This window comes from Chiloscyllium plagiosum, chromosome 2 (assembly GCF_004010195.1).
Source record: "Chiloscyllium plagiosum isolate BGI_BamShark_2017 chromosome 2, ASM401019v2, whole genome shotgun sequence".
NCBI classification, from domain to species: Eukaryota; Metazoa; Chordata; class Chondrichthyes; order Orectolobiformes; family Hemiscylliidae; genus Chiloscyllium; species Chiloscyllium plagiosum.
The window spans coordinates 32,910,524-32,937,056 of NC_057711.1; the positions used below are offsets into that span (position 1 = coordinate 32,910,524).

General features: G+C 39.6%; 1 protein-coding gene across 1 annotated transcript in view; it reads right to left on the bottom strand.

Moving 5' to 3' along the window:
• LOC122558536 (corticotropin releasing hormone binding protein) overlaps positions 1–14,277 on the bottom strand; it is a 19,746-nt gene extending 5,469 nt beyond the window's left edge. Inside the window, exons 1-5 of the mRNA XM_043707233.1 lie at positions 13,906–14,277; positions 13,101–13,191; positions 11,458–11,615; positions 8,421–8,631; positions 3,785–3,927 (exon numbers count right to left, since the gene is read on the bottom strand). Of these exons, the coding sequence (XP_043563168.1) occupies positions 3,785–3,927; positions 8,421–8,631; positions 11,458–11,615; positions 13,101–13,191; positions 13,906–13,986 (684 nt within the window). The 5' untranslated portion in view covers positions 13,987–14,277. The remainder of the gene's footprint in view (positions 1–3,784; positions 3,928–8,420; positions 8,632–11,457; positions 11,616–13,100; positions 13,192–13,905) is intronic.
• Positions 14,278–26,533: the final 12,256 nt, after the last annotated feature.

A 26,533-nucleotide genomic window follows, 5' to 3' on the forward strand; every position in this document is an offset into this window, starting at 1 on the left:
GGGCAGTGGAGGCCCAGTCTCTGGATTCATTTAAGAAAGAGTTGGATAGAGCTCTCAAAGATAGTGGAATCAAGGGTTATGGAGATAAGGCAGGAACAGGATACTGATTAGGAATGATCAGCCATGATCATATTGAATGGCAGTGCAGGCTCGAAGGGCTGAATGGCCTACTCCTGCACCTATTGTTTATTGTCTACTATTGTCAACACAATTGCTCTGGTCATTGTTTCCAGGTGAGAGTAACTTGCACTTTCTTTCCCAGTGAAACAAGCTGGCCCCCTCTCTAACCAGTAACAGTCGAGAGTGTGGTGCTGGAAAAGCACAGCCAGTCAGGTAGCATCAAGCAGCAGCAGAATTGACGTTTCGGGCATAAACCCTTCATCAAGAATAAGACTTATGGGCCGAGGGCTCCAGACATAAATGGGACATGGGTAGGGCTGGGGGGGAAGGTAGCTGAGATTGCCATTAGAAGATGAAGGTGAGGGAGAAGGTGATAGGTTGGAGAAGAGGGTGGAGTGGAAAGATGGGAAAGGCGATGGACAGGTCAAGAGAGTGGTGCCGAGTTTGAGGTTTGAGACTGGGATAATGTGGGGGGGAGGGGAACTAAGGAAACTGGTGAAATCCACATTAACCCCATGTGGTTGCAGGGTCCCAAGATGGAATATGAGGCATTCTTCCTCCAGGTGTCGGGTGGTTAGGATTTGTCAATGGTGGAGGCCCAGAACCTGCATGTCCTTGGCGAGTGGTCGGGGACAATGAAGTGTTCAGCCACAGGGCAGTGGGATTGTTTAGTATATTTGTCTGAGAGGTGTTCTCTGAAACAATCCACAAGTTGGTGTCCAGTCTCCCCGATGTAGAGGAGGCCATATCAGGTGCAACGGATACAGTAGATGACACTGGTGGAAGTGCAGGTAAATTTCTGTTGGATGTGGAAAGATCCTTTGGGGCCTTGGACAGAGGTGAGGAGAGTGGTGTTGGTGCAGATTTTGCACTTCCTCCCTCACCTCCATCCAAGGCATCGATTCTCCTGCTCCTCAGATGCTGCCTGACCTGTTGTGCTTTTCCAGCACCACACTCTCAACTCTGATATCCAGCATCTGCAGTCCTCACTTTCTCCTAGCCATTAACAGCAAAGCCATCCAAAGCAGATCACAATTCCTCTTCATTCCTCTATTTTCATATTTGTAATAATGTTGGTTAATGTTTACATTGACAAAATTAATCCATCTGTGTATGTTCTAACGGTATACACTGTCTGTCTCTTCGGGTGTGATTGATGTCGAATTACGTAAATCAAACTTCTCATTATATTCTACAGGGTACAACTTTGAAGTATGTTTCAGACGTTATCACTATCAGGGGATGTGTGATATTTCCGCATGAGGTTCCTGTTCAATTTTCCTAACATTAACAGATAGGCTGCCATGGGAATAGGGACAGTAGTAAGGTGAAGGTTCTATCTGTATGAAAACTGCTATCTTTGCTATTACAGTTATACTATGCAGCTTACATAAATATGAAGCAGTCTTTAACTCTGCATCAACACAAATTGTAAAGTATTATTCAGATGGCAAGTTACGTGAATTCAATTTATCAAAATGGTGCAAGCCCACCTCCAGGGTGTTGTGTCACACTGCCTTGGCTTCTCGCCAGCTTTTCTGTATAATTCAAAGATGAAAGTTAAAGTGGCTTCGTTAACAGTGAGCAAGCAATTGGATGCTTGTCCACAGAGTTCCACAAATGCCCGTAAATTCTCTCAAGCAGAAATCCACTTTCACTGGTCAGAGAACAGCACCCTGTTATTTTCAGTAACTATCCATACAATGACAAACAGCTGAATCACCATGTGGAAATTAACAGTATATTGCCATCTAATAAAAATTGCATTATTGATTGCAATTAATACAGTCATAAGTAGTGAAATCAGGCAGCAAGATATATTCAACTGCTGGATTGGTTACATTTGTACAAAATTAATTCATTACAGATTTATGACATGGGCTTATTTCAGTGTATATGCTATCAACAATTATTTTGAGAAGGTTGTGATAAACCTTATGTATTCATACAGGCAAATTTTCTACATCTTCTTCAGTAGGCTTTTTTTTCACGTGGGTGTGAATGTCGTGCTCATCAAATTGAGAAAGGGAACCATTTGCACTTTTTCTCAACAGTTATTGGCAACAATCACTTTGGGTCAATTATAGTCAGCCAGACTCTGAAATCTGATTCCCATCCCACCATAAACCCTTAAACCTCACAGGAGACCTTCTGCTCATGTCGCATTTTCATTTCTCATTTCCACTTTTCATTTCCACAAAGCTATCATTAACAACTTGTACTTTTAACACAGCAAAATTCTTCAATACACAGTGGGATTGATATGTATAATTTTAATGTTATTTGCTGTGAGTATTTTGTGTTAGTAACCATGGGTTTTCTGCATGTCTGAAATTAATAGTGAATTCATTAATTTATTAATAATTAATTCATCAGCTTTTCTGTGGTCATGGTGATTTATTTAAAAAAAATCTTGAGTCCTGGCTTCAGACTTGATGGGTTTGAGCACCAGTGATGGCTCTCTATTTATTTTATAGTGTCTAGTGACCCAGCATGGTAAATAGTGCAGCCTCAAAGGTTTGTTATGTTGTTTTTTGGTTAAGTTGAAGGAAATGCCCAGAGCTGAGAGAGACTTTTAAGGTTCACTTCTGATTTTAAGTGGGGCAATCTTATGAAATCCTTTGAACAGGATGGTTGTGCAACAGTGCTCCTGAGAAGGAAAGGATATATAATGAGGTAGGTTATAGTGAAGAGTTAGCGTTAATTCCAGAAGGTTTGGGATAAAACCCTGAAAAGGTTACTTAAAGCTGAATACATTGGAGTTCAGGTATATGAAAGACCAAGAAGCACAGCTGATTTGTGATGCAGAGTGAGGCCAACAGCATGCATTCATTTCCTTCACTGATTGAGGTTATCATGAGGGATTCTCCTTCTCAACTTCTCCCTGTGCCTGAGGTATGGCAACTCTCAGGTTAAACCATCACCAGTCATCTCTCCCTAATGGGAGAGCAGTCTGGAACTACAATGGCGACTTTACCTTTCGCAATGCATGACAGTTTCAGCAACAGTTGAGCTGAGGCAAGGTGGGTCAGACATTGTTACCAAAGTTAAAACAGACGGAGGTTAGTGACAGTGCATACTGATCAGTAATTCATCTCCAAGTTAAATATGCTAGGTCCAGGTTAGGATGGCTATAGTTCAGCTTTAGAAGTTACCAGGGAGAGGGGTGGAACTGATAGCTAAGGAATAGTGTTTTCAGCAGGGACAGAAGTTAATGAAAATGAGAGCATCAATCAACTTTGTAACCTTTAGAGTGAGACTGGCAACTTTACAGCACTTAGTGTAAAAAACAGATAATTTGTAGTTTAGGCCCACACGCTTTTGGGCCAGGACACAGATAACCTAAATCTAAGATTTCTAGCTCATGTTAATCTGTTCCAAAGAAAGTATCTTCATATTCTATTTTTTTTGTCAGTCCCTGGGAAGTTTGTGAGCCGTTTTATCAACTACTGCTCCCGTCTCTAAAATATCCAAATTTCTACAAACTATAAGATTCCTCAGAAGCTGCAGGATCCAGTGGGATGTTTTCAAATAATATTTTAGGCACATGTATAATTTCTTTCCACAATCATGTAATAAATTACATAGTATTTGAACACAACCTTAATTAATTAATAAATAAATAAATAAATTAATTAATCAACCCTTTGTGAATCATAATTACCTGCAGATCATTGAAGTGTCCCAGGGTCAACTCAGAGATCATGATTTCTGTTGGGTAAATGATGGAAAAGCTGCAGTTTCTCTTCTGGTGAGGAATGACCATTGTGAATCTTCCATCAGGAGTTTGGGAAATTACATTGCAAGCTTTGTGGAAGAACAAACAATATTTGAGAGACAGAATGACTACACAAATACAAACTCTTGGGCTTTTAAAGGTCAGCAGTGGAGTTGTGCTTTGAATGCCAATAACCTATCTAGTGTTATTTTACTTTGCAATTTATAGTCACCCTTGTTGTAATTTTACTTATTTTCATCAGTCTATTTTCTTCACATAATGAAGCAGAGTTCTGAATGTCACCTTAAAGATCAGGTGGACAGGACTGAAAAATGGATCATGGATCACCATCTCCTTCCCATTTCCCAATTGGAGACATATGTGCAGTACATTCTGTGAGAATAAGACTTATCCCACAACTTCTGTTTATCCTGTTTTGTCCGTGACAAACTCTTATCTCTGAGTCCCATAAGGGTGTTTGACGTCAGTCTACTGTAGGTTATTGATTAGGCATATCTTTTCCTCTATCAGCATCTATTTCCATCCAGAGGCCACTTTGACCTCTTTGATTAGGGTTTGTTCCTGTGTCTCCGAGTAGGGTGAAACAAATGCTTTCCTGTTTGCCCATATATCCACCATTGTTCTGTATTCACGTCTCATGCTAACATATCCTTTCTTTTTGCTGAATATGTATTTTCTCATTCCTGTTCTGTATCAGAATTTATACTTGCAGAAATAACATTAATTCATTTATATCCCACAATTCTGTCAATCCATTTTCTGATGAGCTCTTATAAAAGATCTGTGAGCGATGAAAACTCATGTCTGTTACATTTTTCCTCAAGTGCCCATGGCAATTCTGGGTGCCAAGGATGCCTGGTTGCTGCTAGAGGCATGCATTGCCACAAGAGTAGAAAAAGACGATGCATTTTAAAAATTCAAAATACTTATATAGGTCAAAAGGGAGATTCCAAAATTACTTCGAAAAAAATAACGGATTTGAGGCTCATGACAGCCAGGCTCTCTGGGCAACGTACCAAAAGGGAGTTAATGGTTTCATAATTGGCCCAAATCAGGAATACATCAATTTGGTGATTCAATTTTTATCCAACTTTCATGTGGGAGTAAAATGTGAGCTAAAGCATTCTCAAGAAACATGAAGTTCATTATTCCCAGTAACAATTCAACTAAGGTGAGTTGAATAAGCCATTAAATGTAATGCTCAGTCAGATGTGGGTATTCTGAATGTCCTTTTTGTGGTAATATTCCATCACAACTGATATCTAGAACTACAGTGTTAGCATCACTTGTAGCTATCCTTTGCAGATTAATTTTTGGCTGTAGTTTTACAAAATAGACTGGTAGTTGAAAATATTTTTAATCAACTGGTTCAGTCATGTTACGACACAACAGCTGGGTTCTGAACCCACGTTCTCCTGGCTCATAGGTGAAGACACTATCACTGCACCATAATAATCAATAAGATTGATCATTTAAATATTGGGTTTTGAATTTCTACCATATGGTGGATGTGAGTTACGGTCAAGAGTGTGGTGGTGAAAAAGCACAGCAGGTCAGGCAGCATCCAAGGAGCAGGAGAATCAACATTTTGGGCAAGAGCTCTTCATCAGGAATGTGAATTACTGTCTATTCTCACATAATCACTTTCTAATCCATGCACTGAGTAAGTTATCTCAAACAACTGTATTTAACGATTAAATAAGGTGCTCATACAGTTAATGCAGTTTACAATGCTAAAAAGATAAATTACTTTATTTCAATTTTTGAGCTCTGTGTATCATGTGTTGGAACATGTTTCTAGAGAAATGAATTCTAACAGCATTCAGTGTGTTGTATTGGCTTTATCTGAGGGGGTAATTTACAATTTTCATAATGCATTTGCACAGCTCGAGCTATGAACTGATTAATGGCTGTGCAATGTTCAAAAGACATCATGCATGAAGCTATACTGAACACTTGTGGTGCTAACTACAAGTTGCTGCATGAAAAGCTTGTTTATCTTACAGAATGTAATGGAACATTCCTCATAATCTTTTGCTTAAAGCATATTGTTTCAAATGAATGTTTAGTTTTCACGAGACATTCAGGTCAACATAATTGATGATTAATTCACAAATATGAACTGGTATTGAGATTGAAATTAAACCTGCTGGGTATTTTAAGGTCCAGATTCAATGGGCAGAAATTTGGGTCAGGAAAATTGAAGTTGGGGTCAGGTAAGGGTCACTACCCAACGCTGTGAGGGGAAAGGTCACCTGGCAGGGATTTTTCCTTAATTAGCCAATTAGTGGCCAGTGGGTGGGCTCTGACAGATTCTGGAAGCTGAAGATCAACAGGAGGTTCCACAATTGCAAGCAGATGAAGCTGCAGCTCAGCTAACACAGCAAGAGACAGAGCAAGAGCGAGGGAGCAAGCGAGTGGCTCCACTTTGGAGAACTCGCCATAGCCTGGCCTGTGGCTGCAGCAATGACCAAGCATGTGGGGAGGGTCTTAGCTTGGTGAGTTTGCTCATCTTCTAGAGGCAGCCAGCTTAGTTTGTAATGAGTTTGGGGCCTTGAAGCCAACTTGAAAATTCAACTTAGCCTGTAATCAATTGAATGGCCTCAAGTGGTCATTTTGTCACCTTCATTGGCTATCTGCCATTGCTGACCTTAATCCTACCTTGGGAAAAATAGCCCAAAAATAGTGTTAGATGGTGCAGCAAACTGGCATGCCATGAAATACATGATGGTTTGTGTCCACCTGTCTCTGTATTTGTCCCATTTGGATATTGGTGGTAGGGCAAAATCAAGCCCCAAATTCCAGTGTTGCAAGAAGCCTGAGGAAGTTGGTTCTTCTGGATAATGAGACAAGTTGCTGCTAGTCACCCTTTTGTGGGCAGGGTGCTTGATGGGAGACAACAGTTTTGGGCTACCATTCTCACTGGCAGAAATCTTCAGAACTACAATGATTGGGGATTGGGATGTTCTGCGGGATGTTCCGGTGAACTAGGCATGGCTCTGGGCATGCATAGCTTTTCCTTTTGCTGAATTATCTGTTTTACCTGACGAGCAGGCACAACACAATTACTTCCAAGCCTTTCTCCTTGGATAGATTTTTGTATTGTGTTAATTCTGTAATAATAAATAAACGGAACTTTTTCAGTAAAATATAAACACTGTACCTTTTTTAGGATCAGATTAACATTTCCTGCATTGTCTTTAACAGAAAAAATAATTTAGTGACTCAGTAAAATGCTACATCAAAGGTTTTATAATTAATAAATGGCACACTAGAAAATGATTCTTTGAGCTATACTAATGCATATAATAGTCACGTTTATTGCCATAGCCTAGTGAATTCAGAATGTCTAGTTTTAAAAGCTCCTATTAGCTAGTTATTGACTGTGGCTCACCTACCCAGCGTCACTACAATCAACACTAGGACCACTATATTTGTCTTTTAGTTAAGTAATTTTAAAAAAAAAGTCTTTCATGGGATGAGCATGTTGTTATCAACACCAGAGGTTGTTGCTGATCCCAACTGGCCTTGAATGAGATGGCTTCCTGTGTGATTTCAGAGGGCTGTCAAGATTCAACCACATTGCTGTTGATTTGGAGACACACAAGGCCAGTACAGGTAGGGTGGCAAATTTTCTTTCCTAAAGGACATTAGTGAGCCTGGTGGGCTTTTATGGCAATTAATGATAGTTTCATAGCCACCATTAGTGAGACTAGCTTTCAATTTCAGATTAACTTAAATTCCATCAGCTGATATGTTGAGATTTGAACCTTCGTTCCCAATAAATTAGTCTGGGTTACTAAATTACTGCCTAGTGACAGTATCACCAAGTTGTAAGGGCTTAGATTAAAGAGGCCTTAGTAAGTTTCCCCAGTGCATCCTGTGGGTAGAACAGCTACACAATGACAATGCTGGAGGGAGAATGTTTTGGTACACAGATCAATAATAGAGTACCATAGTTTAAACTAACATGGGATTTAGATTTTCTTTTATGTTCTTAAGGATTTGTATGGTTGGGGTGAACTTTGAAGTTCAATAAAATGTGCAAAAGGTGTAAAATGGGTAAAATATATGATTTCAATGGAAAGAAAAATTAGATGGTTACATAACAGTGATGATCCAATTATTATCCCTTTGGCACCACTACTGAGTTAACAAAATTGAGGGCAGTCACAAATCTGTGTTGAGTTTGTTGGCTTGAATAGCACTGCCATATTATAATGGGCCTCAGCATTATGACGTTGGATGGTAAATGAAAGGTAAATCAACCAGAGTTTGCACTTCAAAATACCCAGTGACCATAATGGGAAAATCATGTACATTGGTACCAGGCGACACTGCATGCACACACAGAGTCTAAGACTACATATAGCAAGTAATCTCTTAACTGAAGGCTGCTAGTGGTACAGGAACTGTAACCCAGAATAGATGGGTTCAGGAGATGACAGTGACAAATTTGGATTATAACATTCAGAGAGCAAAGAATTAACTCCTAAAACACATCATGACAATTTATTCTTTCAAATAACATGCAGAAATATGCCTAAAAATAAATACTTACGGAATGGATTGATTAGTTTCTTTATTGTTAAAGAAAATCCATTTCCAGGCATGTGAATTCTGAAGAAGAGCATTGCCACATTTTGAGAGGATCGGATTATTGTCCTGATGTTGTTATTATCACAGAAATCAATGTAACGCTCCGAGGTGGGGAGAGGGTGATCGATGGCACTTGGAAACTTTTCCCCCTTCAATATCCAGCCATCAAAGACCTGTGCATCAATGCAACTTATTTAGGGCAATAGAAGAAATTAAAAACAGAAAATGGTGATGGGTCTGCAGTAACTGTGGAGAGAGAATCTGAGTTACTGTTTCAGAATGATGACTCTTTATCAATCCTACATCAGTCCTGATAGAAGGCTATCCCCCCCCACAAATCCAGGGAATGGATTTAGACATTACAGTAGGGTTTTACAGGGACATGTGAAAGCAGGGCCAATCCCATTTTGGTGGCTTACAGGACCCAGGGAGCTGTATGATGTCCATGGCAGTTGTTCTATTAAGGATGGCCAATCAGCAACCTTCTTTCCCTCCCCAAATTCCTACCGTCACAACCTAAAGTCTGCCACCTTCTCCGCTGCTGCAAATACGGCAAGGAGGTAGGAATATGATGGGCAGGCCAACATCCATCTTCCTGCACCACTTTATGTGCACCAACCCGCTGCCTCCCAGCTGTTCTCCAAAGGGCTGTTAAAATTCAGTCTGTTAACTCTGTTTCTCTTTGTCCATAGGTACAGCTTGACGTAATGAGCGTTTACAGCAGTTTTGTTTTAAAATTTCAAATTAGAAGCATTTGCAGTATTTTGCTTTTGTACCCAAACAAGTTATTTGTACATAGACATATGTGATGCCTTTCACTGCCTGGAAACATCACAAAGAGTTTCACAGCCAATGCATTTGTTCTGAAGTGGAATGTGAGCGTATCGTGTTACAATGTGTGGGAACTTCAAGAAGAAAACTGAACAAAAGCCAGTTAAAAATAAAAAAAAATCTGCAATAAAGCAGAAATTCAGGAAATATGCACCCAGTCAAATCAGCACCTGAAAGTGAAAGATCGGACAGTATTATTTTAATCTTTTTCAACAAAATATTGATCAGTTCAGAATTTTCCTAGAAAGGTGGCAGCACTAATAACTGGCAGCACTAATAAAATTGGTATTGTAAACAAAATGAGATTAATGCACTGCAAGTCATGAGGATTTATTTTTACGCTGGGACTATTTCATTGTTCTCGGACAAAACTGTCATAATTACACCACAAACCTTTTTCATGCTGTCTTGGATAACCACACATATTTTCATGTTTCAAGCCCAATCCCCTTTATTTCTTTCCATTTCTTTTGTTTATTATAGAAATAATGAATGACTATTGCTCCATCCATCTACTACTAATTCTTCTTTCGATCTCTCAATAATCACTTTGTTTCTAATTATTGTACTTCTTCTTTGATGCTCTCCTCTTGTTACAATCCAGCAGCACTCTATAAAAGTGTGACCTCTGCACTTCAAATGCCAAGGCCAGTTAATGCATGGGAAAACCAATACCTCGAAGTGGTATGCCATCCTGACTCAGAACTATCACTACTCTTTCACCTCCTGAAAGTTCTTCCCTAACAGATTTTGTAAAAACACTTTGGTGTTCATCACAGAAAATGAAAAAATTCAAAAAGGTGGCTTATCACCTTCTCAAGAATAACAAAGGATGGGCAACAAATCTTGGCGTTACCAGCAATTCTACATCCCAAACAATCTGAACTTCTCCATCATACTAAATTGTTTTCATCATGCTTCCTTCCCAGCTTGTCTCTAGTTCTCTCAATTTTTCACTAATATCACCACTACTTCTCTCCCTGACTTTACCAATTATTTTTTAAGTCACTGTCTCTCACTTTACAAATAACTGATACTAGCCCACTTGCTCTCTTTCTTCTTGAGCATATGTTTCTGATTCCATCTACTGCCAACTTCTTCCCAGAGCTGTCAGTGTGAAACAGAGTCTGGCAGCAATACAGAGCTGCTTCATCCAATTTTCGGCCATGTCTTTTTTTCTCTATGCCCCTACTCCTTCTGTAAATAGTGAAATAAATTATCCTTTCTTGAAACACAAAAAAATCTTGGAAGTAGAATGAAGAGTTACACAATATTTGGTTTGAGTAGAACAAATAATGAGGAGCTAAAGTTAACTGAGAAATAAACCAGCCTGTTGATCTTGGAACTAGGAACACATCAGGAACTGATGAACTGAAGCTGGATGCCACTCAGTGCTATTAGTAACAAATAGAGCACAATATGGAATATGTCAGGAAGTAGCAATCAGATTTTATGAGCTGGCTGGTTATAAGAGGAAGGAAAGACTGAGGGAGATGAGTTCCACATTGTTTTCTTCTGGAAAAGAATGGGAGTACTTGTTATCTGATACTGGACTAAAGCAGGCATCTTTGCAATGGACACTCGTTTTATACCATGCTGGTTAGACAATAAGCAAGGGGAGTTTGAAATGGGCCTCTGACCCAAAATATCCACTTGCCACACAAAAAATAAATTAGGTTAAAATTTAACTCAAGAGACTTTAATAATCTAGAAAGGAACATCAGAGGTACAGTGAGTGCGATATTATTGACAAAATGATAGGAAAGAATGCAAAAGGGAAAAAAAAGTGGATTCTGGAGGCAACAATGCAGTTCAACACGAGAAGAATCACCTTTTCTTATATTTAGTTCAGCATGAATTATTACATGGATTTTTTCTCCCCCAGGGTAAGCATTATTCTGATCTTGCATGGAGCTGGGGTTTTATAAAAATATATGGAGGGGGGGAAATAAATTATTACATGATTCACGAAACTGAGTGTCTTGAAAGCAACTTGAACATTGAAGGAATTGTGAGGAATCTGTTTAAATTAGAGGAGCTAGGAAGACCAAGAACATCAAAGATAACATAGAATTGCAAAGACTGGAAGCATCAAATGTAAAATAAAGACAGTTCTATTAATTAAAAATTGATCTTTTTTAAAAAAAGGCTAGCTTGTTTACACATACCTTGAGGAAATCTCCACCTTGACAGTCTATATTGACATTATTATATTCAAGGGAGATAATCTCATCTGGACTGCCAATGAAGAAGGTAGCACAATGCAGTTCTGGTCGATCTGCACTGAATGTGAACCGTCCATCAACACTCAACATGTCAATGCATTCTGTCGCAAAAGGATTGCAAGAAAATAATCATAAGTCATCTGATGTTCAAAGTGAAGGCTACCATTACATTTACTAAGTTCCAGTTATTGTGCAGCTTCCAAACTAAATATTTCATAACAATTTCACTATAATCTTCGAAAGTGAAAGCAATGCAACATTTGTTAAACATTCTAACAATTTGTTGATTATAACAGAAAATTTAACAACAATTGAGACTTGGTGAATATCCTGTCTTTTCACCATATAGATTACATTATAACAATGTTTTAAAAATATTGCGACTGGGTTATACATTTTACAGCTATGGTCTTAAAAGACATCTGTTAAAGATTGGAGTTCACCATCAATCTTCTCAAAAAAATCAAAGTCATATGTAACATTCACAACTAGAGCACAATTGGACATGGGACTGGATGAGATACTGCACTCCTTATTTGGAGGAGAGCCAAATTAGCAGAAGCAGTTAAAATAGTTACACATGGTACCAAGGGCTGTTAATTCAGCCATTGCCCGAATAGTCTGAGTCTCAATAACTCGTCCAAATTAATTTTTGAGCAAGTGTATAATCAGTCCTATTTACCTATTTAAATAAAAATATGGTACTCCCTGAACAGGATATGGCACTCCCTGACATTAAGAAATAGTGGAATAATCAAGATTCTATGAAATTATTATTAAAGTTTACATTTAATTGCCAAAGGATATTTTTGTGTCTCCACCTCCTACCAGCACTCCCACCCCCCCAAAAATTAGATACCTTCACCCCAAACTAACTAAGTTAATATGGTACTTGGAATGTTCTGTCAGCTGACCTGCTGTGGCTACTTCCATTGTGCTATAACCTCATGCAGGAATACAGCAGGCATCTCTAAAACCACATCAAACCTGACAGGTTCATCCTGCACACATCACTCTGAGCTGTGAGTATTTTTATCCTGTCCCAGGCACATTCTTGTCTAAATTAGAATTCAGACTATTTTTATCCTTTTTTTTTATCTTGATTTTTTTTTAGATATCCCGCATATGTAGTTGGTTTCCAGTTCAGAGTGAGGTCTGGCAAGATGCAAAGCCTATCCATTCCCACATCTGGCTCGGTCAGAAGCAGAGTGATGGGATTTCGCGCTGTGATTTAAAATGGAAAAGTAAGATAAAGACGTCTTACACGTGGTTTGGGACACAAGTCCGAGCAGGGGTACTAGAAAGCAATAGTCGACTGTGCAAGGCAAGACATGGAACAGCCATGTGTCAAGGAATTGGATTTTTTTTTAAAATGTGCAGATTAGGTGTTTTGGTTAATAGTGTACACGGCTCACACCTGGAGCCAAGCAGCAATAAGGTTGTGAGGTTCGCTCTGTCGTCTGCAGTTGCCAAAGCCCTGCTCGTTTCTTGACCCGTGTAACCGTCTGAGCCTGCACATGAGGTCCGCACCCAATATAACTGTAAACAACAAAGACCCTCTGACTCACCCAGCCCACAATACTCACTCAGACTTCGGCTGTAGACGTACCCTTCAGAAAGTTCTCGCTTCAACTCCGAGTTCAGGAGACCTAGAGTGTCCTCGATTATTTCATTTTTCTTTTAAAAAAATTGGAAACAATGTTAAGTGCACATCTGTGAAATATAGTCCCACATGTTTCTGAAATTTAAACGCGGAAAGCAAGAAAAAACTGCAAATTTTCGTGGAAATGTATTAAACTAGAATTTTTTTCAAAAAAAGTTTTCGATGTAATGAATCAGATCTCCCAGCAGATGAGGCATTACCCTATTGCTTCTGATAATTAAATCTGAACACAATATATCCGCTACATTTCAAAACCAGACCGGTGTGTTTGATACAGGTTACAGAGTGGCTTTTTACAAAATCCCCCGTATAAAGGATGCTTCTGCACGCTGCTAGTCTGAATTGATAAGACAAGTCTCCACTACAAACTCAAGGAGCAAGTTTAAACAAAAAATAAACAAGTAAAGCGCTTTATCTAAAGTTTCTCAGCTTTAAGTAGGCAGATGGTCCGCACATTTTCCAAAGTAGAAACGTGAAGGCAATACAGACGCAGATATCAGAGTGCAGACTGAGAATAGGGTTGCTTATATTAACACATGTGCGCGATGGTTGTCAATCGAACAGATAAAGATTTATTTCAACACTGAATGAAGGACGAGGAAATATCGTGAAAGCAAATTCTTGTCACAAAAATAAAAGACCAAAAGAGACAGACGGGTGTTTGGATGAACACATGGATGGTCAGAGGAATCCCGTCTGGCAGACACTGACTAATGGTTGTGTCCTACCTCAATGTATCTGCCTTGTCCCTGGAGGATCACCATCGACAGCAGTACGATGTGTAGCGGAACCTTGAAGCCAGGAGACATCTTTCTTTCTGTCTCGGCGTGTTAGCAACTTGCAGTCACTGACGAGAATTGGGGAGCATGATTGAAATTCGGCTTTTATACTCGGCTGTCTGTAATTTATGCTGGGATTAGGAGCCGTGGATAACAATCAAGTTACTAGGCTACCCTATCGCTTTTACCTAAGTTTACGTGAATGTGACGGCGGCAGAAGACGGATTCTCATTATCACACACAACAGAGAGAAAAAAAATCAGCCCACATGTTCATTTCAGATGCAATATGACACCAGTAGCGATAAACCGAACAGCTCGCTCCCATCAACATCCCCTGTAACTGCAATTAAAACCATAAGGTTTAACTCCCACTCTGGAGAACAGTTGGAAACATGCCACTTCTTGTGCCTGACAGTTTTCAGTTCGCTTTACTTGCTTTAAAATAACGTCAAAACAATCTGATTGAACTCACCACCCACTAGCCAAACTATTTAATTAAACTTGAATTTAAAAAAAACCCAGCGAGAACTCTTCCAAATGACAGAACACCTCTGATACAGCCTGCGGGTAATTTGCCCGTTCTGAAGAAGGGTCTCTGGACCTGAAGGGTTAACTGCTTTGTTGCCACAGATGCTGTCAGACCTGCTGAGTTTCTCCAGCAATTTCAGTTTATGTTTCGGATTTTCAGAATCCGCAGCTCTTGGTTTAATTTAGTGCCAATTCTTTTATTACATATATGTAAGAGTAATACTCAATGAAATCAGGACTGTTCTGATTGTGGTTTCAACACCATTTTCTGGCTTACCCTGGTAATTTCTGACTCCATTGTCAAGTGAAAATGTCTCTACCTCTACCTTAAATATATTGAATGATCTCACCTCCATCACACTCTCTAGGGATCAGTGTTCCACAGAACCAGGTCCTTCTGAGACAAAAAAAATCTTTATTTCTGTCTTTATGAGACATTCTTATTTTTAAGCTATGTCCCCTGGTTCCAGTCTCTCTCACAAGGCACTATCCACCCTGCGTTATGTATGAATCATGCTTTCAACCTTCCTCCTACCTTCATGACTTTATGTAGATTAATGTCCAGGCCCCTTTGCTTCTGCAATCCCTTTAGAATTGTACCCACTTAAAAGAAATCTCTCTGTACTCTTTCCATCAAGAATAGCTTCACATTTTTCTACATTCAATTTTACCTGGCACTTGTTCACCCATTCCACCAATCTGCCTGTGTCCTTTTGAAACTATGTTATCCACCTCACAGTTTACTATATTTCTAAGCTCTGTATTGTCTACAAGTTTGAAATTGTACCCTGCACGCCAGGTTTTGGTAATTCACATCAGGAAAAACAGGGGTTCAAACACCAATTCATGGGGAACTCAAAATAAACCTTCCTCTGCACACAAAACATCCACTACTCTCTGTTTCCATCACTCAGCCAATTTCATATCCATATTGCTACTGACCCTTTCATTCCTTCAGTTCATAAATGTGATGGCAGGTTTGGTGTGTGTCAATGTGTCAAATGTGAAATTCCATGTACTCTCAACAACATCATTACCCTTAGCAACCTTTTCTGTCACCTCATCAATAAACTCAAATAAATTAGTTAAACATGATTTGCTGTTAACAACGCCCCATGCTGCTTTCTTTAATTAATTCACATTTATCTACATGACTATTTATTTTCTCCTGAGTTTTCCTCTCTCGAAGTTGCCCCATAACTGAGATTAAACATAGTTGCTAGCTTATCTTTACTTTTTATCTTTGAATGAGGATATTATATCAGCTTAGTTGACTGGACAGCTGGTCCATATTGCAGAAATATGGGTTCAATTTCTGCAATGTCTGAGGTTACATTGAAGGACTCTCCTTCTCAATCTTGCTTGAGGTGTGGTAGCCTTCAGGGTAAGTCACTACCAGACATCTCCATCTAATGAGAGAGCAGGATTGTAGTGACATTACCTTTTATTTGCATTTCTTCTATTCTCTTGCACCATCTAAGTCTAAGAAAGCTGAGAAAAGTATGGTCAATGCCTCTGCAATTTCCACCCTCACTTCCTCTTGGGTATAACCCAGTTGGTCCTGGCACCTTATTGACTTTTATTTTTTATATATGTTTTTAATTCATTTACAGGATGTGAGTATTGATGGCTAGATTGCCTATCCCTAATGCCCAGAGGGCAGTTAGGAGTCAACCACATTGCTGTGGATCTGGAGTCACATGTAAGCCAAATCAGGTGAGGGTGGCAGTTTCCTTACCTAAAGGACATTAGTGAACCAGATGGTTTTTTTCTGACATAATCATTAGACTGTTAATTCCAGGTTCTTATTGAATTCAAACTTCATTATCTGCCATCCCCCAGAACATTACCTGTGTCTCTGGATTAATAGTCTAGTGACATTACCACGAGGCCATCATTTCCCCATATATTCAGCCTTGCCCCTACTTGTATTATCCACTTGACATAAGCATATATTTTCTGGTTAATTTTAGTCTTTGTTTCTTTAATCATTCAGAGAGCTCCGGATTTGCTTGCCCTTCTTTCCATTTCATGTAAATATACCTCAAATGCAACCTGATCCATCTCTTTTTTAAAGGCAGACAATTGTTCAGTTCCAGTTTTGCCTAGCAGCTTTTCATTCAGTTTTATTTGTCAGAACCATTATTATTCAACTGAAATTGGCACACCTTTAGTTAATCAGCCTTACTCTGAATTGTTTCTTCTCCTTTTCCATAGACAACTTAAATGTTATAATAAAATGCTACAAGTCACAAAGCAGGGAACTCAGAAGAATGTTCTCATCCAAATAACGTGAAACTTGTTCTGCACAGTGAAAGGTATGGATTCATTTAAGGGGAAACTCAATAACTATCTGAGAGAAAAGGGAATAGAAGTTTAGGATGGTAGCCTTTTGCTAAAGAAAGACCTTGGTGAAGGCTCAAGTTGTGCATTACCCTGACTGATTAGATTTAATTTATTATTCCTTTGTAATATATCATTCAAACTCCTATGATTTTCCAAGTTGGAAGAATTTTGCATATAAATGTATATACCAGTATTATTGATGATTACACAGATCCCAGCCATTTAAGGGCAGTTTAATAGATTTTTCAGAAAGTGATTTCAACATTAAATGTTATTTGCATTTATAAGGAATTCTATTAAGTTGCAGAGATAAAAATGTTAACTGTTAAAGTAATCACTTCTTCATTTATATATCTAACACCACTGCCTATTGGATCACCCATTTCACCTTAAATTAACGACACAGTCTTAACACTTAAGTAACTTATTAAAATTTACATTTGCAACAGTAACTTATTATTTGTTATTGCCCATAGAGCATTTGGAGAAGGAATGCATCATAGGCAAAATCAGAAAATTGGAGGATGCACATTGAATTATTTCAGAGGTAAGTAGGGTGATGTCATGGAAGAGTTTAGCAAAGATGAAGTGATTTTGGAGATTCCAGTATTCACATTTCTATAGTTTAATTATTGTGTAATTTACAATTACAATTTGGGGACAGTCAGCCAGTAAGGTGTGGCTGGACCGACTGCTCAATATGACGGACTGATGAAAAAAGGGACAGTAAATGAGGCAAGTCTTGGCCAAAGTGACTGTGCTCCAAGACTCTGAAATAAACAAGCTGCAGAATCCAGACAGTACACAATTGACTCAGCAGCTGCCGACAATACAATAATACTTGAATTTGAATTGCATGTAATTGACCTGAATGCCAGCCCCAGGACATTTGCAAACATCGAGTTGTTTACCAGGTGAAGGGGCACCTCATACCCTTATTTGGAGAGGGCTACCTCACCTATGTACTTCAAACAGCTCCACAAATGGATGCCCAAGGACCACCCTGCCATCAACATATCTGGTTAGATTCAGTCAATCAGGATGATGAAGCCCTGATCAATCTATTGGTGGACATTGAAGACCCTCACAAAAGGGCACAAAGACTTTTAAGTATAAGAATCACCACAACACCACCCTTGAGGTGCTCACTCAAGACCAACCACCTTGAAGAGAAGACACCCCTGAGGCCAGCAGAAAAAGATGACCTTATTGGGATTGTATTATATACTCCCTAATAGTCAGAGGAAAATTGAGAAACAAATTTGTAAGGAGATCTCAGCTATCTGTAAGAATAAAAAGATGGTTATGGTAGGGGATTTTAACTTTCCAAACATAGACTGGGACTGCCATAGTGTTAAGGGTTCAGATGGAGAGGAATTTGTTAAGTGTGTACAAGACAATTTTCTGATTCAGTATGTGGATGTACCTACAAGAGAAGGTGCAAAACTTGACCTACTCTTAGGAAATAAGGCAGGGCAGGTGACTGAGGTGCCAGTGGGGGAGCACTTTGGGGCCAGCGACCATAATTTTATTCGTTTTAAAATAGTGATGGAAAAGGATAGACCAGATCTAAAAGTTGAAGTTCTAAATTGGAGAAAGGCCAATTTTGACAGTATTAGGCAAGAACTTTCAAAAGCTGATTGGAAGCAGATAAAGGGACGGGTGGAAAATGGGAAGCCTTCAGAAATGAGATAACGAGAGTCCAGAGACAGTATATTCCTGTCAGGGTGAAAGGAAAGGCTGGTAGGTATAGGGAATGCTCGATGATTAACGGAATTGAGAGTTTCATTAAGATAAAGAAGGAAGCATCTCAGATGTAGACAAGATAGATCGAGTGAATCCTTAGAAGAGTATAAAGGCAGTAGGAGCACACTTAAGAAAGAAATCAGGAGGGCAAAAAGGGGACATAAGATAGCTTTGGCAAATAGGGTAAGGAGAATCCACAGGGTTTTTACAGATACATGAAGGACAAAAGGGTAACTAGGGAGAGAATAGGGCCCCACAAAGATCAGCAATGCGGCCTTTGTGTGGAGCCACAGAAAATGGGGGAGATACTAAACAAGTATTTTGCATCAGTATTTACTGTGGCAAAGGACATGGAAGATATAGAATGTAGGGAAATAGATGGTGACATCTTAAAATCTCCATATTCCAGAGGAGGGAGTGCTGGATGTCTTGAAACACAAAAGTGGATAATCCCCAGGACCTGATCAGGTGTACCCTAGAACTCTGTGGGAAGCTAGGGAAGTGATTGCTAGGCCCCTTGCTGAGATATTTGTATCATCAATAGTCACAGGTGAGGTGCTGGAGGTTGGCTAATGTGGTGCCATTGTTTAAGAAGGGTGGTAAGGATGAGCCAGGGAACAATAGATCAGTGAGCCTGACGTCAATGGTGGGCAAGTCATTGGAGGGAATCCTGAGGGATAGGATGTACATGTATTTGGAAAGGCAAGGACTGATTCGGGATAGTCAACATGGCTTTGTGGCATGCTTTCCTTTGTTGGTCAGAATATTGAGTACAAGTGTCGGGAGGTCATGTTATAGCTGTACAGGACATTGGTTAGGCTACTGTTGGAATATTGCATGCAATTCTGGTCTCCTTTTGGAAAAATGTTGTGAAACTTGAAAGGGTTCAGAAAAGATTTACAAGGATGCTGCCAGGGTTGGAGGATTTGAGTTATAGGGAGAGGTTGAATAGACTGGGACTGTTTTCCCTGGAGCGTCAGAGGCTTATAGTGGTTTATAAAATCAGAAGGGCATGATTAGATTATTTATAGTGTGGAAACAGGCCCTTTGGCCCAACAAGTCCACACCGACCCTCCAAAGAGCAACTCACCCAGACCCATTCCCCTACATTTACCCCTTCAAAGAGTCATAGAGTCTTAGAGATGTACAGCATGGAAACAGACCCTTCAGTCCAACCCATCCATGCCGACCAGATATCCCAACCCAATCTAGTCACCTGCCAGCACCCAGCCCATATCCCTCCAAACCCTTCCTATTCATATACCCATCCAAATGCCTCTTAAATGTTGCAATTGTACCAGCCTTCACCACATCCTCTGGCAGCTCATTCCATACACATACCACCCTCTGCGTTAAAAAGTTGCCCCTTAGGTCTCTTTTATATCTTTCCCCTCTCACCCTAAACCTATGCCCTCTAGTTCTGGACTCCCTGACCCTAGGGAAAAAACTTTGTCTATTTATCCTATCCATGTCCCTCATAATTTTGTGAACCTCTATAAGGTCACCCTGCAGCCTCTGATGCTCCAGGGAAAACAGCTCCAGCCTGTTCAGCCTCTCCCTGTAGCTCAGATCCCGAAACGTCGATTCTCCTGTTCCCTGGATGCTGCCTGACCTGCTGCGCTTCTCCAGCAACACATTTTCAGCTCAGATCCTCCAACCCTGGCAACATCCTTGTAAATCTTTTCTGAACCCTTTCAAGTTCACCTAACACTAAGGGCAATTTAGCATGGCCATTTCACCTAACCTGCACATCTTTGGACTGTGGGAGGAAACCGGAGCACCCGGAGGAAACCCATGCAGACATGGGGAGAATGTGCAAACTCCACACAGACAGTTGCCGGAGCCAGGAATTGAACCCGGGTCTCTGGCACTGTGAGGCAGCAGTGCTAACTGCTGTGCCACCGTGATAGGATAAATAGACAAAGTCTCTTCCCTGAGGTGGGGGAGTCCAGAACTGGAGAGCATAGGTTTAGGGTGAGAGGGAAAAGATACAAAGGAGACCTAAGGAACAACTTTTTCACACAGAGGGTGGTACGTGTATGGAATGAGCTGTCAGAGGAAGTGGTCGAGGCTGGTACAATTACAACATTTAAAAGGAATCTGGATGGGTTTATGAATACAAAGGGTTTGGAGGGATATGGGCTAGGTGCTGGCCGGTGGGACTAGATTAGGTTTGGAGGGATATGGGCTGGGTGCTAGCAGGTGGGACTAGATTAGGTTGGGATATTGTTCGGCATGGACAAGTGGAAGGGCTTTTGCCCGAAATGTCGACTTTGCTGCTCCTCAGATGCTGCCTGAACTGTTGTGCTTTTCCAGCACCACTCTAATCTAGAATCTGGTTTCCAGCATCTGCAATCATTGTTTTTACCAAGTGGACCAAAGGGCCTGTTTCCATGCTGTACATCTCTATGACTCTATGACTAGACGATCATCACCACGTGGATCAAGGGCAAAATCTAGTGTGGTGGTAAATGATCATCCAGAGTTAAGTAAAACCACAAGAGAGTTTATTAGATTTATAGTGTAAATTGTTAATGTTCTTATCATTATATTAATTGTGTTAAATAAATAAATATTATCGTTTATTACTATTAAGTGTCGACTCGCAGTTTCTTTGCTAGATATGAGTTAAAACACACTGTGTGTCAGGCATAATAAAGGACAACAAGGACAGTGGTGACAATTAGGTGGAACATAGTTTGAGATGGGATGTAGGGAATAGATTATTGGCCATGCTAGAGTTTATCTATAGTGCAGCCTAGGAACCTAGTAAAAAGAAAATCATAAATAGTTGTTTCAATATGTTTGATCATCAGTGTGAGATGCAGAAAAAGTATCAATAGAACTGAGTCATAAAATGGGAGGCAAGCTATCAATTGATAATTTCAATGGACCATCAAGACAAGGTGGATCGACTTAATCAGCAGCATAGGGCTGTGCAGCATTACACCACAACAGTCATGGGAATTTCAACATCCCACAGACTGAAATAACATATCAGAATAGTATCTGAAGGGAAATGTGAGAATATATTTTTAAAAATCAGTGGGTTGAGCAGGAATAGTTTCTGTGAATTAGGCTGCATGAATCAAATTGCATTGGCTTTGATATTTAGAAACAAACCTGGATTAGTTACTAAATTGGAAGGCAATTTTTAAAAATGTGTTAATCATGTGCTAAGAAATGTACATAGATCGTGACCTAAGTATTTTGGCAATGCAATTCTGATCACAACTGACCTACAAATGATAAACTAATTTAATCTCAACAAAAGAAAACTTTCTACAAAAAACACGATCTACACAGAATTGAATAGACTTATAAAATGGCTTTACGAAAACTTGGCAATAGATTAAACCTTATGTTGAGCAATCTGAATTGCATTACTTGGGTCATCTTTTACACTTGGCTCATCATTTAAAATGTGAATGTTTCTTTAGTTGAGGAAGCTGGTGTAATTAGAACCTGGTGTAATTACAAGTTTGGCAGTCAATTAGGGCACATTTGTTGTGAAACAACAGTTATGTGGGGTCATGTCCTAAATCCGAGTTTCCAACAAGAGGCAGTGCCTGTGTAGAGTGCATATCAAATATTATGAAGCACTTTACACAGGATGTGATATTCACTTAAAAGAAAGATCGGCTGCAGAGTGGCTGGGATATAAACAATGTTGGTGTGTTGGCAAGGTTCCTCTAACTTGAAAAACCTCCTTCAATGATATACATTCTGTTTTATGTTTGACAGGCAATAGATTTTTGTCCAACTAGCCTTGAGGAAAGATGGGCATCAATCTGATTTAGCAGTTTTATTGTTTCTGAGTAATTGCTACAGAATTTCTGCACTGGTGCTTTGAAAGGTTTGACAAAACATTTGGCTTTATGATTCCAGAAAGAATGAATTCATCTGATTCTTGCAGATAGGCTTGGTAATCCTCACAGCAAATATCACCACACTTTGTCTAAATATCATAAGAGCATTATAAATGCATCATAAAAGATTTACCTTGCAGTTTCTGGATTTATATGAGAAGCAGCATAATGTGCACTGTATATGATATCCAGTTGCTAGCATCTGTAAATCTTAAGGATGAATCAGTGAATGCATTTTAAGATACCAAGCCTAACAAAAGTTGGGCTTCCTGTGTGGTGCCACCATAATTGACCTACACTGGTCAGAAAATCTACTGATCCGGCTACAGGTTGGTGTTGAGATCATTGGTCATTGCTATTAGGGCTAAAATATTGGTCTGACAGGCTAGGGAGTGAAGAAGTAATTTTGCCAAGATCCATACTTTTAATCATTGTCCAGTGACACCTGACATTGCACATGAGAGAGAAAAAAAGCATTTTGGAAATATCTGTGGTTGAATGCACTGCTGTTCAATCACAGGTTGATTGTATGAGCTGCTGTCCTGTCCGTTTTGGAAATAGTGGGCTCAGGAAATTCCATGCTGACATTTAATCACTCTCTAAAGACTGGAGATGTAACTTTATGGGCTATAGGATTGTGATTTCACAGATGTGGTCCCGGAAAATGCAATTGATCCCAGGAGATGCTGGATCAAATCATCATCTCTTCAACGTTTAAGCTCAGACATACAAGAATAAATTGCCATTTGGGCAAAGAACCAGAGAAATTTGGAACCATATCTTACATGAGTTACTAACTTCAGGAAAGTACCAATAAAAAACTATTAAAGATTTTAGCAATGTTTTTCACAAACTCCTGAGTACAATCTGTAACAGATTTTTTTTAAATGAGGGGTCAATTCCCAATGAGTTATCTTGTCTGCTGAAAGCACAGCATAATTGAGGTTAGCAACTATTTAGTTGAGGAATCATAGTCAGCATAGATTTCCAAAATGCATTCTTGATGGATAAAGTTCCTTGTTGTTCATTTGTTATCTTACAATTTACTCAAACAAACTCTATTATAAAATTGAAATACTAGTGATAGAATCCTTTAACATTTGTTTTCAGTTTTACTCAAATATTTAAAACGTTGCTGTTTCTGCGTCATCTGTAAATTCTTTTAAGCAAATTAAGAGATATAAATGGCAATTGCATTTTGCTAATGACAGAGGATTTGAGCCAATACAGTAAAATGGTTTATGACCTTTTCTTTGTTCAACTGCCTAAAGACTTGGATCTCCTTTGGCCACATATCTAATCCTGCTTTAGATTTAACCCATAGCAGGACTGATGGTAGTTGATCCCCATCACTTTGAAAATTGTCTCTAACAGCTGAAAGACAATAAATGATGTCCAGGTTGGGATGTTATGAATTCAATTCACTAAGCAATAGTTACTTTTGAATACATGTGAAAGTGAAACAGATTCCTGGGGTCATTCTCAAAAAATTGAATGACGCACACTGCAAATCTGATTTTGTGTTGTAAAATATGAAAAGGCACAGCATTGCCTTGAGGACTGATGTGTTCAGTGGCATATATACTTTCTAACCTTTCAATATCTGCACATGACAGACATCGCAGAATATTGATTTCTAAACCATGGAAGGCAGTGAAAGCAACAATGTCATTCTAGAACTTCCTTTCCATACCGAAGTGGCTTCTGTCATAGACAAGGGAAGTTTGATCATGTATCAATGAGATTGCAGTGGGTGTGTTTTGACCACTCATCACACTCTGTTCCTGAAAAAAAGCATCAGATTTATTTGCAGGCAGATAACTTTAAGGGATTCTAAAGAATCTGCAAAATCACAATCAAAATTTATAAACTAAATCATGTCTTTAATGATTCGCTGCTTAATACATTGCTGTCATGTATTCTGTCAGATCTGAGAAATATAGTCAGAGCTCTCTGCTCTGATGAGAATAGTAGCCAGGAAAAGGATGCAAACACAATGTTTATAATATATATATTGTATATTTATTATTGCATTTGACTTTGTGCCTGTAATTTGCATTTGAGGTTAAGATCGTTAAGCTCACCATGAATTCTTAGCTATTTTCATATTTTGCTATAATAAATCAGATTTGCATCATTTAATTCTTAGCTATTCTTCAATTTTCCAACTGTTAAGTATTTCATTGTTTTGAATTTAATTTCAATGATTTACATGTAACTTGGTAGCATTAGAAGATGGTTCATATGTTAATATATTGGAAATGTGCACGTGAAACTAAAGCCACACTTTGTTAATCGAGACGCCACATTTGGAAACAACTTCTCATGTTTCTGCTTTGGAAGTAGACACTCGTTAAAAATTACATTGCCATTTTTTAAAACTATGGAGTAGGTTATTAATTCTTCAAGAAAATCCATTTACATTTACACAGTATCTTTAATACAGTAAAATGCCCTCATTTCTGACTAAGCTATTCAAACGTTTACAGGTAGGGTGTTGGGTGCAGTAGCAGAGATACTGGGTCTGAGGTAGTTCAGAGAAGAGTATACAGCTTAGAACATAGAACCATGGAAATGGTACAGTACAGAAGGGGTCCATTCGGCCCATCTTGTCCATGCCAAACCAAAGACATCCAAATACCCTTTCCAATCCCATCTTCCTGCACACAGTTTGCCCTGCAGCTTATAGAACCTATGGTACAAATCCAGGTTTTTTTGAAAGAGTTGGATCTCTGCCTTCACCACCAATTCAGGCAGCAATTTTCAGACACTCTCCACCTTATACCTTAAAACAGTTTTCCTCACATCCCCTCTAATCCTTTTGCTACTTACTTTGAATCTACGACCCTGGTTTTGAACTCTCTGCCAAAGGAAACAGGTTACCCCTGTCTAATCCATCTCTGCCTCTCACAATTTTGTGTACTTCAAACCTATTAACCGTCAGCCTTCCGTGTTCCAAGTAAAACATCTCAACGTTTGTGAGAAGATTTGTAGCTCGGGCGCTCGTTGTTGTGGTTCTGTTCGCCGAGCTGGGAATTTGTGTTGCGAACGTTTCGTCCCCTGTCTAGGTGACATCCTCAGTGCTTGGGAGCCTCCTATGAAGCGCTTCTGTGATGTTTCCTCCAGCACTTATAGTGGTTTGTCTCTGCCGCTTCCGGTTGTCAGTTCCAGCTGTCCGCTGCAGTGGCCGGTATATTGGGTCCAGGTCAATGTGTTTGTAGATTAACACAAATTCCCAGCTCGGCGAGCAGAACCACGACAAAAACACCTCAACCTTTCCAATCTCTCCTCATAGTTACAATTCTCCAGCAATATTCTAGCAAAACTTGTCCACCCTGTCCCCAGACTAATTATATCCTTCCTGTAATGTGTTGACCAGAACATCACATGTATTACTCCAGTTGCTGCCTTCCATAACATAGGAATTAGAGGAGGAATTCTGCCCCCGCCATTTGATACAATCATGGCTGATCTCATCTCACTCTCAACTCCACTCTCCTGCCCACTCTCCTTAACTCTTCAACCCATTATTAATTGAAAATCTGTCTACTTCTTCCTTAAATGTATTCAATGTCCCAGCATCCATCACATTCTGAGGTAAGGAATTCCAAAGATTCACAATCTTTTGAGAGCATTCATTTCTCCTCCTTACAGTTTTAAGTCTGTCCTTATGAAGAAACTGGGTAGTGCCAGGAAGTACCCAACCAGAGGAGGAACCACACACAGGCTCCTCAGACGTCTCCACTCAGGACACTTCAGAAGTTTCCAGGCCCTTTAAGTTCACCCTGCCTCCCTTCCCCAACCCTTGGAAATTCAAGCTGAGGAGGGTTAAACTTGTGACCTGAAGGCTCTCACTGTGTCAGGACTGGCCAGACGCAAGCGACCCAGGGGCAAAGAGAAACATTGTGTAAGCATGGCATTGAGTCATGCTGACAACTTTGGCCTTCCTCATGCAACTTCTCAACTGTTTTGTATCCTCTGCACCTAAATGTGCAGCAATCAAGGGCTGTCCAGCAGTGTCAGTGGCAGGAAGTTGCAACACACAGAAAGATGCACTGTATTCGGATGGCCCGGGATAAGGGTTCC